General features: G+C 39.2%; 1 protein-coding gene across 2 annotated transcripts; it reads left to right on the plus strand.

Moving 5' to 3' along the window:
• Nucleotides 1-374: 374 nt before the first annotated feature.
• Nucleotides 375-8,552, plus strand: LOC112743902 (mediator of RNA polymerase II transcription subunit 33A). 2 transcript variants are annotated; one of them, XM_025793322.2, is made up of 11 exons: nt 375-873; nt 1,718-2,065; nt 2,349-2,668; nt 2,799-2,890; nt 2,974-3,337; nt 3,484-3,694; nt 3,778-3,892; nt 4,442-4,603; nt 5,475-6,102; nt 6,504-6,710; nt 7,343-8,552. In XM_025793322.2, exons 1-11 carry the CDS (start codon nt 464-466, stop codon nt 8,464-8,466), a joined length of 3,981 nt encoding a protein of 1,326 aa, XP_025649107.1. In that variant the 5' UTR covers nt 375-463; the 3' UTR covers nt 8,467-8,552. The 2 variants fall into 2 exon arrangements, with proteins under 2 accessions (XP_025649107.1, XP_025649106.1); XM_025793321.2 differs by having other exon boundaries at nt 399-873; nt 3,786-3,892; nt 4,419-4,603.
• Nucleotides 8,553-16,076: the final 7,524 nt, after the last annotated feature.

The raw sequence follows: 16,076 nt of genomic DNA on the forward strand, positions 1-16,076 counted from the left end.
ATATACTAAAATCAACAACTAATACAAAATACATATTAAAATATAAAATATACATTAAAAATAAATTAAACAATACATATATTTATATAAATACATAATGATTAATTTTAATATATAAATAATATTTTTAAAATATAAAATATATATTAAAAATAGTGTACAAGTATTATTTTTAATACACAAATATATTGTGATTAATTTTAATATATAAATAATATTTTTTTTTAAATTAGCCCCAAAACGTATCCTTATTTTCTTTTTTTTTTTTTAAAAAACCATAAAAATTAAAAAATTGATCCACGTTTATATCAACCGCAACTGCCAACAACTAGTTTTTTTTTAGGTATTATTATTTTTTTTTAGGTAATATATCCAACAACTAATCTTTTAATTTCAATAATTTACCGTATACACTTAAGAAAGTAAACCCACGTCTCTGAAATAGCACCGCAAAGCGCCACCAATGGCCATGGTCACGGGAACCGACCCGAAAATGGACCAAGAAACCAAGGAAACGGTTGTGACTTTCCTCAACCACTGCTGCCGCCACCACCGCCCTCCCGGCGCGTGCGTCATCGAACTAGTCGACTTCCTCAACTCCCTCCGACTCCACCTGCCGAGTCCCGACTTGGCTCACCTGCTCGTCTCACACCTCTGCTTCGATAACAACCACCCTTGGCTCTGGAAGTTTCTTCACCACGCGCTCTCTTCGCGACTCTTATTCCCTCTCCAGCTACTCTCTCTACTCTCCTCTAGGGTCATTCCTCACCGACATTCTCACCCTCAGGCTCACGCGCTCTTCCTTGCACTACTAGTGCAACACGCCTTCACCTTCGATCCCGCCACTGTGGAAACACCTTCAACGAAGCTCAAGTAATGTTCTTGTGTTTGGAATTTTGAATGTGAGAAAGTTTTGTTAGTTTTCAATGCATGTATTACCTTGTAATTTTTTTTAATCTACTTGTTTGAACCCTTATTTTATTTATTTATTTTTTAAAATTGTTCATGTTAGGTTCTAGTATGTTGTGGTTCTAATTACTACCTTGTTTGGAGAATGCAGATAACTATCTAGTTTTAAATGCATGCATGGAGTAAAAACATGATTAGCCTCATTGTTAGAAAATTCAGAGTTTAGTAAGTGAACAATGGGTTTAAACATGTTAATTATGCAGTTGGACGGTAGCATTTAGTGAAATTGATAATAATTGCATATTGTGGGTTTACTTGCCTATAAAGGGCTTTTTTGTTATCGTGTTTGTAATGTGTGGTACTTGATTGGATTGGTTTGACTTTGACAATATTCCTAGTTCCTATACGTTGTTCTGTTGTTGTTTTCAGTTTTACTGTGTTTTTTTAGCTTTTGGTGAATGCTAGGTGTTGGACGAGTTACTATTACCATTGTTGTTTTTGTTATTACCATTATCATTATCATTATAATATTGGACTTCCTTCTTAAGGCTAAGAATTGAGGTGCTGCTAATGTGTTTGGGATCCTAAAGGGCTGCCTTGCAACATGCACTTTATTTTTATAGGAGCATTCTTACATTTGAAAAATTTTACACGTTAAAAATTGAATTGAAGGTTTTGTTACAGACGGTTATCTTTTTAAAGTGATTATATTATCTTTTTTCTAATCTTGGTATTTTGCTCAATTTATGGTCTGATGGAGATATTGGTCAATTATGTTAATTCTAACAATAGCTTTCCTGTCTTGCAGGATAATAAATTCTATTGATGTTGCACTTCAGCTTTCTGAAACATATAAAATCCGTGATCTGGAATTGGGACATATCTTTGTGCTGTTCTTTTACAGCATTATCATTGCTTTGATTGATAGCACATTAAACGACTGGGGTTTACAAGTATCCACTAGTGAAAGATCATGTTTAGTCCCTATGGGTGACCAGTATATGGAAATTGATCATAAGGTGACCCACAGTTTTGAAAAAGGTGAAAATCATGAACAGATAAGGAAGAAAAATTCCATTTTGGCCTTAGAGATATTGGAAAGTCTAACTGAAAGCAAAAAAGGAGTGGTTCTTCTGCAGTCTGTTCTCTTGAACATGTATTTTCTCCCACTATTTATATTTTTCCCCTTTTGTTCAGCAGCCCAATTAAATAGTTTACTCTTTTTACACTACAATATTGCTGCTATATGAGTAAGACAACAACTCTAGATCAGTTTAACTTCTTGTTTGACTACATATGAGAGTAACATATAGTGTGTAATTTTTTAAAATACAACATTTGTCATCAGTTTTATGTGCATATATTCACTTGATTTCCAGGAATTGTGCTGTGTAATTGACAAATTTATTTTCCCTCTTGTGTTTCATCATGGATGATAGGCCTGAAAAATTCAATTGCCTCCTACAGAGGTTTCATTTTCTCGAATCTCTTGAATTGACTTCAGCTGAGCTAATATCAGTAAGTCAAGTTCTAAAAAAAGTGTCTGCAAACATCCGTGCAGTTTCTCATTTCGATTATGGCCCAAGTAAGAATCAGATTGTTGGAAAGTTTGTTGATGTTGGATCACAAAATATGGCATCATTGAGATTCAACTACTCATATTGTCAGTCTCCTTGCTGGGTTCCTCTTGATATTTATATGGAAAACTCTATGGATTCTAAACAGATTCCGACAAAGTCAGCTATTATTGTCCTTACAGGTACATCTGCTGACAGAGTTTTCATTGGATTTAATTTTTCTTTCTGTTATTGTTTATCATTTATGAACAATATGTTTTAGGAAATTTATGTGGTTTCAAGCCTTTCCTAATATTCATGACCTACTTGCAGAATCAATCAAGACATTACAAAAATTTAACCAAGCTAGCTGGCAAGAAACTTTTCTAGCAGTTTGGCTTTCAGCCCTTCGTCTTGTGCAGCGAGTTGAGATTGATCCACATCAATCTTTTGTTTTTATGGTAGGAATTAACAAATAATTAAATTTCTCTCCCTTGGTTTATTGCAGGACCGAGATCCTCCTGAAGGCCCTATTCCCCATCTTGAGGCCCGTATGAGCATGCTTTTGTCTATTGTCCCCTTGGCCATTGCAAATGTTCTAAATGATGACTCCGAACATAGTCTTTCTTCTGTTCAAGTGCCTCTGGAAACTGGATATGGTCATGAAAGGAAGAGTGATGGTTCTAGGAAACTTGGACTGATTTCATCTATTCAGATCCTTGGGCACTTTTCCAGCCTCCTTTGCCCTCCCACATTGGTTGTAGATGCATCCAACCAGGCAGCTAGAAAAGCAGCAAGCTTCATTTATAGTTCTATGAATGAAAAGAGTGAATCTGCCACTGGCATTCATGCTAATACCAATGTAAAAGCAGGTTGGTTTGGTGAACTTGATCTCTACTTCCATGATTCCATCTGCATTATTTACTGTGAAAAAGCATTAATATCATATACTTGGCACTTCTTCATTATCTTGCCTCCATATCTCTATGATAGTACTAAAGTAATTGATAGCTTTCAGGTGGCAACTTGAGGCATCTCATAGTGGAAGCTTGCATAGCAAGGAATTTAATAGATACATCAGTGTACTTTTGGCCTGGTTATGTCTCTACTTCAGCGAGATCTTTGTCAGATTCATCTCCACTTGAAAAATCGCCGTGGTTAACATTTATGGAAGGAACACCATTAAACGGTTCCCTTATAAATTCGCTCACTGAGACCCCTGCCTCAAGGTTTACTATTATGTAATATGATTTCATTTTGATGTTATCTAAACTGCTGATAATTGTTCTTCACAATTTTTCTTTTGTCCTAGCCTGGCAGAGATAGAGAAGTTATACTATATTGCAATAAATGGATCAGAGGTGGAAAAGCCTGCTGCTGCAAAGATTCTTTGTGGTGCATCCCTCATTCATGGATGGTATATTCAGGTGACAAATCTTACCATATTGAAATTGGAGGTCCTTTTCATAGTATGGTTGCTTATATTATATGTGCTTTAGGCATTTTCTTGAATGTATATTTCTTATATTATATTAATATATAAAAACTATGATTTCATCTATCTAACATCTTAAGTTTTTATAGGGGGACATTTAGACATTGAGTAGTTTAGCATACTGTTTCTCTTTGGCCTTTCACCTAAAAGTTAAAAAAAAAAAAATCTTGGACCTGGATGCAAGTTTCACTGGGACTGAGCATACTGTTTCTCTTTTTCCTCCTAAGCTGGAAACAAAATTTCAACCTTTTTGTACTTTGCTGTCTGGACACTAGGTACTCTGTATTATGTCTTAACTTGCACAAACTCTTCAGTGAAAAACACTGCTCAAAACCCTTATTCTGTCTTTTGGTTTTATTGAATTCTAGGTTATTCTGTGATGATACTCCTAATCTTGTTATAGTAATCTTATTACTGTTGTATCCTTATAGACTTATAGTCATGTATTTATTCTGCAGTCAAACTTTTTTCTTCCTGGCAGGAACATGTTGTCCACTTTGTGGTGAAGTTTCTTGCTTCTTCTGTACCTTTCACTCATTCTGGATCTTGGAGCCACTTGATCAATAATATGTCCATGCTAAGTGCTGTCCTCCATGGAGTTTCCTCTGTTGATACAGTTCACATACTATCATTGCATGGTGTAGTAAGTGAATTATGTTTTATAATTAATTTAATTGATGTATGAGCATGATAATCCTTTTGGATTTTTTTTTCTCCATATATTAATGAGGACATAAAATTTTGGGGGTTCACTTGGCAGTTGGCAGCCTGTTGAAACTATTAGGCCTTGTGCTTAAAATACGAATTTGACTATCAAATTCTTAATTTTATGCATTGCACTATTGGGACCCCGGTGAATGGTGATTGTTAGTTTAGTAAATCCCATTCTCCTATAAACATTATCCCAGGTAATATTGTTTCACCTTATTCTAATGTATTACTCAATCTACTATTTCCCCCCCTACTTGAGAGGATAGAATTAAAAAGAATGACGGGGTAAGGCATGTTTCCAGTGTGTGGGTGAGTGTGAGGGAAAGGATTTATAATTATGCAATCTGGGCAAAGATACACAATAGTTGGGTGCCAGGAATATAGACAAGGGGAGGGGTGATTGGTGGGATGTCAGAGTTGTAAGGACTTGAGATTGGGAGAGGAGATCTATCCAAGCCTCTCCCAAAATTTAGGCTCTTGTGCCAAATGGAACTGACATTACACTCTTGAATCAATTTCAATTTTGAATTTCAAGCAAAGATTTAAGAGAATTATTCTGGAGATATAAATGAAAGTAGTAGAGAAGAGAAGTATAGATAGTAGATAGAAAGAGAGAAATTCTTAACGGCAGCGTTAAAGTTGATATAAATTGATTTTAAGTTATTAAAAGCAACTGTAGATAGTTTATCCATAGTTCGTTTCCCATTTCTAAGCATTTAGTATAAACATACCGTTCTTAAGTTGAATTTCTTTTCTAGCCACATCTTAATGTCAATAACTCTATCAAGGGTTGTTTTGTGTAGATTCCCACAGTTGCAGCATCTTTATTACCATTATGTGAGGCATTTGGCTCAGTGAAACCAACATCAAATAGCACTAGCAATGAACCTTCAGCATCTCCTTACATGGCTTTTTCTTTGGCATTTCTTTTCCTTATTCGCTTATGGAAATTCTCTAGGCCCCCTCTTGACCAATTTGCAACTGATGGCAGAGGTGCAATTGGAGGTTTGGAGTATCTTTTGTCATTGCACAATAACTGCATTATCTCTTCACAAGAAAAGCTAAAAATCAATACATCTGATTCCGCATCTGTAAAACCTGTATATATTGATTCATTTCCAAAATTACGAGCCTGGTACTGTCAACAAAAATCTTGCGTTGCTTCATCCCTTTCTGGCCTTTCTACTGGAAATTCCATTCATCAAGTTGCAAATTTGATCCTAAGCATGATTTACCAGAGGATATCTAAAGGTGTGATTTCATCGAGTAATTCTTCTTCATCGCCAACTAGCAGCAATGCATGTGGTGAAGATGCTTTTCAAAGACCTGTGCTTCCTGCATGGGAAGTACTAGAAGTTCTTCCTTTTGTCCTTGAAGCAATTTTAACTGCTTGTGCTCATGGGAGGCTTTCATCACGGGACTTGACAACAGGTTGGCTTTTCCTATGCATCAATCCGGATTTTGTTTCAGTCAAATTTGTCCTACCTTCTAGTGCCCCTTTAGTGATTGATCACTGAATCATGTAAACTAAATGAACTTGCTGATTCATATTGCTTTTGGTCAAATTTTCTATTTTTTAATAATTTAAACTTTTGGCCTGATTTTGTCAAAGCCAGTGTAATAAATTATGTTACCATTTCATTATGATTTAAAATACTGAGAACATATTGGGATAATTTGGAAACAAGTATTAATCAATTGTCCATGCAATTAATACACCAAAAAGTTGGTTCCTTGATTCAGACAAAAGTTAATTGGATAGGTAGCCTTTTCTGTTTCTGGTTCTGACTTCATTGTATCATGGTATCTATTACGTGCCATTTCAATTGCAGGTCTGAGAGACCTTGTTGATTTTCTCCCAGCTTCTCTCACAGCAATTATGGATTACTTTACTTCAGAAGTTACTCGTGGGGTATGGAAACCAGTTCTAATGAATGGAACAGATTGGCCTAGTCCAGCAGCACTTCTTCCATCAATTGAGTCAGAAATAAAAACTATACTAACTTCTGTTGGCGTCGATGTTCCCAGTCATTCTTCCGGTACTTTGCTGATTAAATTAAATACTCTATTTACCTGTTTGAATTCTACTAATTTCCATGCCGAGTCCTAGAAAAAAACATTGCATACATTAGGAAATCGAAAGCAGATGTTCTAATTACAATTTAGCATTCCATTAATGTTCTAATTAATTATTGACACAGAAAAGCAAATTTTGTGAGAGTAAGCCTCAATGAAATGGTAAAGTTGCTGCAATGTGACATGTAGAGTATGGGATCAAATCCCAGAAATAAGGGCGAAAGGCTGCACACATGGACCTCCCCAAGACCCCTCATTGTAGGAGTCTTGTGCATGGGCTGCCCTATTTTTTTTTTTATAAAAAAAAAAATTGTCACTTTGTCTATCCATTGGATTGTTTTCATATTGATTTGTCAGTCCTGTTCATTTATGTATGTATCATAATAGGTAGTCTGATTTTTTTTAACATGTCCTCATAATGCTTCCTTTATTGACCACAATGCCATCCACCATGCACATGTTTTTGGCTTGCTGCCATTGGCAAAACTAAAGTACATCTGCATACTTGATTGTTTCCTTATCTTTCCTAATAAGGATACTCTAGATTGAACAATCAAAGGCATTTTCATTACTTGACATCTTTATTGTGTGGCAGATGGTTCACCAGTAATGCTTCCTCTACCAATGGCAGTTCTTGTGAGTTTATCCATCACTTTCAAACTCGACAAGAACCTGGAATACATGCATTCCATTACTGGAGCGGCTTTGGAAAATTGTGCATCAGGTTGCCCTTTGCCTAGCATGCCTATAATTGGCTCTCTTTGGGCACAAAAGGTTCGCCGCTGGCACAACTTCATTGTTGTGTCATGTGCACGTTCTGTGTTCAGACACAATAAAGTTTCGGTTGCCCAGCTGTTGAGAAGTTGCTTCTCCTCGTTTCTTGGAACATTGTGCATTTCAAACTCAAAGCTAACTGCCGAATGTCGCATGAATGGTCTGATGGGGAGCACCTTCTCAGCCCATGGTTCCTATCCTTATGTAGCTCCAGGTTTCCTTTTTATTCGGTCTTGTCGAAATATACACAATGTGCGGTATCTAACTGATGTAATCGTAGACCTTGTTACACAATATTCTAATGAATTAAACGGCACAAGGGCAAATGCGGCCTCTCGCATAAAATCTAGTGAACCATCACCATCATTGTCCCTAGCCATGCAAAGCGCAAAAGAAGTTGCAATGCTCGGGGCGAGCCTTTTATGTGCAGCGGGTGGTATACTACTAGTTCAGGAGTTGTACAAGGAAACTATTCCTACCTGGCTGCTATCAAGGGATGTGAAGCATAACAATGATAGTGTTGTGTGTCACATTCTTGAGGGTTATTCTATGGCATACCTGTTAATACTTTCAGGGTCACTCATATGGGGTGTTGGTGCCAAGTTACCATCATGGACATTCTCTCGAAGGAACCGCACGGTCGGGGCCCATTTGGACTTCTTGGCAGAAGTAATGGAGAGGAAGATTTCACTCAGTTGCCACCCTGTTACATGGAAAACTTATGTGTCAAGTTTGGTGGGGTTTATGATTACTTATGCACCGGCATGGATTCGAGAAGTGAAGGTGGAGACGCTGAGGAAATTGGCGCACGGATTATGCAGATGGCATAAACATGAACTGGCACTTTCTTTGTTGCAGAGAGGGGGAGTGGCAGCTATGGGAGCTCTTGCTGAACTTGTCAATTTGGTTGAGTTTGAGCAGAGGATTCCGATGCCATGCTCATGATTGTTTTGAATGAATGAATACTTAATGTAATGCCAAAATTGCGGATTTCTTTTATTTAAATAAAATAAACATTTTATTTACGAAAATGCATAAATAGTGAGGTATTTACAAAATTGCATTACGAGACATCTTGGATGCTGAGGGTACAACCCAAAAACGAACATATTTTGGCGTCTGAGATCTCGTTCTGTGATTGGGTTACGTCGAGTCATATCCTGAGTGTACCCGGGATATGTATTAGGGCAGAGATCAGATACTGAGTACCCAATATATGCGCAAAAAGCGAATGAGGTTTTAGCACCCAAGATATATACATTACCATAATTCCACCATCGGCATTCGAGATACAGTCAATGGTCAGTTTTTGGTCTCAGCACTTGGGACATGTGTATTATGGTTCAGGTGTCTCTGTATCCAAGATATGTTGGATAATAACTTTATTTATAAAGCCCATTCCAATACAATCCCTCCCACAATTCACAAACCAATATTTTCTTTCTCTTCACTCCGTTTTGTTTTGATAGAGAATAATCAATTCTTCTTTGTTTATTCCAATGGAATAGTCAATCACGGTGATGAGGGAGTGATTTTTAAGTTTGATAAGACTGTTATGTTGCGCACTAACCGGGTTGATACTCTACATGCGCTAAAGACGGTCATATGGGAGGGGGGGGGAATAGGTACCAAGGAGGTCGGGCGAGATCTCTGCATGCGCTTCCGAACGGTGGATTTACCAATTGGTTATTTCGGATTGATGGATATCAGCATGTGAAGGTAATGTTCGACGTACATGCACGACTAATGCCGTAGTATGTGATGGGGTTGTATGCTGTGGTCCTTGACGTGGTTGTTGGTGGTGGGCCGTGTCCTTCGAGTCCTGAAGTTGTCCCACTCGAGGCCACACCGATCCACTACGCCCAGCCTGATGAATAGTGCCAACAAGGATGACAATGAGGGTTATTCAACTTATGTTGCCAAGTCCGGGTCCTCTAGCGATACAGCTTCCGAAGATGAGTATGTGTCGGAGACTCCCACCAGCGGTGTTGGCAGGTTTCTCTTGCCTCCCCCTTTGGCCATTCCTCGATTGTCGAATGTTCCTAGCCATTATCAGACATTGAACTTGGACGCAATGCAGCCCGACGATCTTCTGAATGGCGGTGACGGAGAGGATTACAATACGGATTGTGGTGTGGAATTCTGAGTTGGCCATAGGTTCAGGAACTGTGAAGCAGTTCTAATGATGGTGAAGAACTACAGTATTCGACGAAATGCGGAGTACAGCGTATTAAAGTCAGATAGGCTTAAATACTACTGTCGTTGTAAGCAATTTACCAACGTTTGTCCATGGAGTCTTCGTGTAGCACTACGTTAGAACTTGAATTACTGGTATATGTTACGATTTATTTTCGATGCATTAGAGTCTATTATGTTAATTTTGTGTTTTGCTAAAAATTGACATCCACGAGAAATTTGTAAGGAGGTGTGGAAGTTCGGTGGAGCACATATTTGTCTAGCACCAACCATGTCTCAAGACCATGCTCAATTGGATAGTGGTTTGATTTGCAAGGTTGTGTTACCTATGAACAAAACTGATCTGTCAGTGTCTATCTTCATGTTGTAAAGTGCAGTGCATCAGAGTTACCATTTCAATCCCTGTATCGAAAAGTGTGGATGGCAAAGCAGAAATCGATTGTCAAGATCGCTGGGAAGAGTCGTACAACAGAATACCTGCGCTCTTACAAGCTTTGCATGAGTGCTTCCCCAGTATGATTCATGAATGCGTTGCTGCTCCTTATTACAACATGGACATGGTTGACAGAGAGTGGAGTCAGTTTGATAAGATTTTTTGGCATTTTCTTCATGCATTGAAGCGTTTAAACATTGCAAGTCTTTTGCATTTGTGGACGGGACACACTTGTACGAAAAGTACGGGGGCGTACTATTAATTGCTGTGGCTCAAGATGGTAACAACAATATTCTTCCCATAGCTTTCGCATTAGTTAAGTCGGAGACAACGGAGTCATGGTCATTTTTTCTCTTGAATTTGAGACACGTGACTCCGCAGCCTGGCATCCTTATCATATCAGGTAGATCGCATGCCATTTGCGGTGCCCTTAAAGACCCCACAGTGGATGGCATCCTCCGTTGGCATATCATGCTTACTTCATCTGGCACATGGCTTCAAATTTCAATTCACAGTACAAATCGGCCGAGGGTAAGAGGTACCTTATAAATATTGCGTACAGTCTAAGCAAGGAGGGTTGCGATTGGTACTTGGATTCTTTGGGTACACTATCCCGTGACATGGTGGATTGGGCTCTTCGTTTTTGGAAGGATTTGTGGCTGTAGCATTGTGACGAAGGTCGTCGGTATGATCACATGACGACGAGTCTATCAGAGTGTATAAATGCGGTGTTGAAGGGAACGAGAAATCTTCCAATTGCTGCGATCGTTCAGGCAATGTATGAGAGGTTGCAACAGCTACTTATGAGCAGAGGTCGCGAAGCACATGCTCAGTTAAACAGTGGACATATATATTCACAGTAGCTGTTGGCAGCTATAGAGAAGAACAGGGAGAGCCTGTCGATGATGCGAGTCACCCATTGTGACCAGAGGGCATCGGTGTTCAGTGTCGAGGAGCTGGAGCCAGTGGATGGATGGTTGCAGACTTGATATCGCATTCGGCTTAGCATGGATACATGCGACTGCGGTCTGTTCAAGTCATTGCATTACCCATGTCGACACGCCTTGGTGGCATGTGCAGCTGTGAGCATCGAGTGTGGGCATTTCATCGATCCCGTGTACAAGATGGCATCTGTTTTCAACGTATATAAGATGGAGTTTTCGCGATACCCGACAAAAAGATATGGCCTCCATGGTACGGTGCACAGTTGAAGCCCAACCCGGTCATGCGATGGAAGGCAACGGAAAACCGGCATCTACTCAGCTATGGAATGAGATGGATGCCGTTGAGCGGACAGAGAAGAGATGTGGGCTATGCCTAGGAGAGGGACAACGAGACAGGGGTGTCCTAATGCACAGCAGTAAGATCAATGACGATCGACGGTTTAAGGTTTAGGGCTTTGCATTGCAAGGTTGTAAGTTCTATGTATAAGGAAACAATCTGTGTTTTTACTTATTATGTTCATCTCTTGTGTGTAATGAAACAATCAATCTTTCTATTTAGTGTATCCATTATTTTTTAGTCTTGTTGCTTTCACATATACTTAAAGCATTAACGTTAGGCATGACTGATGAATAATCAACTTAAAACATTAACATAAAAAGCATACATGATGTATCAACTGACTAAGCATAACTGATGATCATAATATCTAGACTCATACATGAATAATCACCTAAAAAAGCATAACTGATGATCGTAATACATAATCATAATGTACATTACATAAAGAAAGCTAATCCATACTAAACACTAACATCATCCGCCTGCTGGATTCAAATGGTGTCCAGTCCCACATTCACGAGGACGAGAGACCTTCGGAGGACGGGCTGGACAAGGACGAAAACCTGGGTGGCTCGCAATAGGGGGTGTCCGCTGTGGTGGTGGTGGTGGAGGAGCTGGTCCATGCACAGGTGGAGGTGGAGGATGTGGTCCATGCACGGGTGGCAGCGGAGGAGGAGGTAGCCAAACCAATCCCGACAAAGGTGACTGTGGTGGTGGAGGTAGAGTCTGGTAATACGATGATGGCGCGGATCCATACTGTTGGTGGCCTGACAGTGGAGTCAGCTAATATGATGATGGTGCTGACCATATTGAACGGATACATCGCTCGATGATCCTAGTATGTCAGTATGGTCTCTCCTCTGTTGATAACGACCTGCCAACTCATCCATCACATCTCCAGTCGCACCGACGATCTGGAACATGTCATCGAGGTTTATCTCAACATTTGAGCCAATGTCGAACTGGGCTTAGTTCCAGGCGGTGTCATCATCCGGGTGGTGATTGGGGATGGCGGTACCCGGGATAAGCATCCTAGCCATGTCGGCCTCATGCTCAGCAAAGAATGCGTTGGACAGAAGCTCTGCATGTGCAGCGGCCGTGTGATCCTCCAGTATATCCTCCTGTCGTGCACACTCAGCCTCCTCGTCTAACAAATGCTCATCTCTGCCACCTTCCTAAGGATCTCCACCGTCCCGCCTGACATGCTAATCACATACCCTCTGTGCTGGTCTCCAGAAATCATCTCGAGGTCATCTCTTTGCCCGTCGTCTCTGATCTGGGACATCCCGTGGTAACTACAACTCATCTCTCTTACCCGGAGCCGCCGGTAGGATATCAGCCGGTGGGGTTGTTGCTCTGGGATCAGCAAGGACCTCCTCCCCCGACAGAAATCTGAATCTACAGGCCTGCTGCCACCAGGTAAGGTACTCATGTATAGGACAAAGGTCCAGATGACCATCAATTGTAACCAAGTGTTGTAGCTGGTAACAACCCCTGAATAGATTGTACCACTCACGGTGCATGTTGGGCCACCAGGTGTTATCTTCCTTTTTCGTCTTGAAAAGATACTCGTTGACATTCATCGGATCCGCTGGCCTATGATGCTGCCCCCTAGCTGCCCCTTCACTCTGTCAACATGATGAAACTCGACAAAGTGAAAGCAGACAATAGGGACGACAATCCTCCATGCATAAATCTCTGCATCACTCATAAGCCAGTCGAGTGCAATCTGATGCAGCTGAAGATCCTTATAAAGTGTAACTGAAACTGTTCACATTGGATTAAAGTACCGTAATTAGAAACGATTTACCAATGCATTGAAAAAATATAGAACCCAAAAACGGTCATACCTAGTCAAATGTCAGGGTATCAATGTGGCGGTGTAGACTCTGGATCCTGCCAACATGACGATCTCTACTTTGTTGTCCTAGTCCTGCCAATCTACATAGATAAAAATAGTTGAACAGAATTTAATTGATAATATTCCACAATGGCTAACAAGTGTTCAATGTATACTAGTTCGTAACTTAAAAAATTATTTACAATATGTATATACTAAGCTGCAAGTGGGAATTTGACGAGATCGTATCCCGCCGGACTAAAACACGAGAATCTATAGTAGATCCACGATACAAGAAGTGGCATACACCCCGCAATGTCAGTCACATCATGCCTTGCCGCGGTGCACGAGTGATAGATATGATAGAGCAGTGCAAACTCCTATGACAACTGGCTGCAATGGTCGAAATCCTTCGGCAGTGGCAGCCATCTCAAAGGGACAAGTGTAGCTGACTTGTTCGTGAACAAAAACCCCCCAATGAGCATCATCAAGTACACCGAATGTATTGACGGAGTGTATCTAGAGCTGTGACGAGTTGACTATTGTCGATCTAGAATTAATCAAAATAGAAAATGTTCGTTACAAGTATAGCCTAGACTAACAAACAATCCTCTCAATCAAAGTTTAGTATTTTCAATTTAAAACATATAAACCGAGAGTCTTTCAACCTCGGGTCGTTCTCCCTAGGATGCAATTGGAAGTGTTGCTCTTTCGGTTGTTAGGGGGACAAAAGGGGTTTTGTAATCAAAGAACTAAATACTAAAAGAACTAAGAAATTAAATAACTAAGAAATGATCAAAATTGAAAGTAATGCAAGCAACAAGGAATAAGATCAAAACTAGTGAAAATGCTATAAATGCAATAAAAGAGCCTTGACTTGGGAATGAGGTTCCAAGAAATTTTATCATCGCCATAACCACAACTATGGTAATTATGATGAGTCAATCTCGCCTAGTTAACCCCTTACATCGAGGAGTAAGTCAAGCAAGCATAATTGACCTTAATCCATAAGTCCTAGATTACTTACCAAACTGGTTGATAAAAAGCTAGCGTCAATGAAAACAAGAGTCAACTAACTACCCAAGAATTACCACTAAATGTCGGACATTATGACTCTAGTATCCTAGGAACTCAAACCACAAGCCAAGGTGGAAAAATCTACTCAAATTCTAAAGTTGGCATTTTCACAAACACCTTGTGTGCATAAAAGTAAAACATGGAAAATTACAAAGTAAAATGGAAAACTATAACTAATTATCAACAAAACCAAACATAAACAAGCAATCAAACATAAAGGCAGCATGAAACATAAAATTCATTGATCAAAACTTCAAGAAACACAAAATTACAATTATAAACAAGTAACTTGAACCAAAGCAATTAAAAGTAAAAGTGCTATAATTAAAGGTGAAATTGAGAGTGCTTACAATGAAAGGAGCAAAATCAAAGATCAAAGCTTCTATAAAATGCTACAATGGAGATGGAAATTAAACCCTAAGAGAGCATTTTCTACTCTACTCCTACTCCTAATGCATTTTCTACCTAATCTAATCTAATGAAAGCCTCCCCTTCATATGTGTTGAATTCCCCTTATATAGCACTCCAAAATCAGCATCCAAGCCTTCCAAAATGGGCCAAAAGCCCACAGAAAACGCATAGCACGCGTTTCATTAATAAAATCATGTGCAGGGACCTGACACTTGGCTGAATGTTGACCTGTGCGTACGCACGCACACATGGAAATTCTTTCTTGTGCGCACGCACGCTTACTTGTGCACACGCACACTTGGCTGATTCGGTCTTGTGCGTACGCACGCTTGCTTGTGCGCACGCACACCTTGCTGTGTGTGCTTTTCCTTATTTTCTTCAAGTGTTCTCCCTTCTACATGCCTTCTTCCACTTTTGCTTAGCCAATCTTGCCAAAATGACCTGAAATCACTCAAAAATATATCATGGCATCGAATGGCATAAAAGTAGAATTAAATTACTCGATTTAAGCACAAAAATGCATGTTTTCACATTAAATTAGGAATCAAACATAAAAGTATGCTATTTTGGTGCTTAAGTGTGAGTTCATGTGCTAGAATCTATCCAAATTGAGTCAAAATATATCATCAAATATGGACTCATCAATTCTTCCACACTTAAACAAATGCAACTACTTATATGCATGCAAGTGTATATATATATATATATATATACTATGAATAAATTATCATTTGTACCCATAAAAGATATAGATGCTGACAAATGTACTCATATAAGAATAAAACGATAATTATAATCACATAAGATGGCTTCCGTGTGCCAAGAGTACCCAGACGTTGGTTACACAATTGGTCCGTTAGGGTATTCTTGTCACACGGAAGCTATCTTCCGTGGGTACAATTGTCGTTTTATTCTTATATGGATACATTTGTCAGCGTTTGTATCTTTCATGGATACAAATGATAATTTATTCTATCTACTATAGTTTCCTATAGAATTGGTGAAAACAAACAATCAAATTTCCAAGCAAGAGTATAGACAAACAGGGCCAAGCAAAGAAGTAGATCAATGCAACAAAATCTAAAGAATTGATTCACTCATTTAAAATGAAACAACTTGCAAGAATACATGATAAGGGCATGGAGACATAGAATTGAGTAATTGAACCCTCACTAGGTGTGTGTGTGTACTCTAATCGCTCGGTGTTTAGGGTCAATTCACTCAAGTCTCCTCTAATCATGTTTTCAAGGATTTGCTTTTCATCTAACAATCAACAAGTAATTGATGAATGAATGCAATTATCATGAGGACTTA

Source organism: Arachis hypogaea, chromosome 14 (assembly GCF_003086295.3).
Source record: "Arachis hypogaea cultivar Tifrunner chromosome 14, arahy.Tifrunner.gnm2.J5K5, whole genome shotgun sequence".
NCBI lineage: Eukaryota > Viridiplantae > Streptophyta > Magnoliopsida > Fabales > Fabaceae > Arachis > Arachis hypogaea.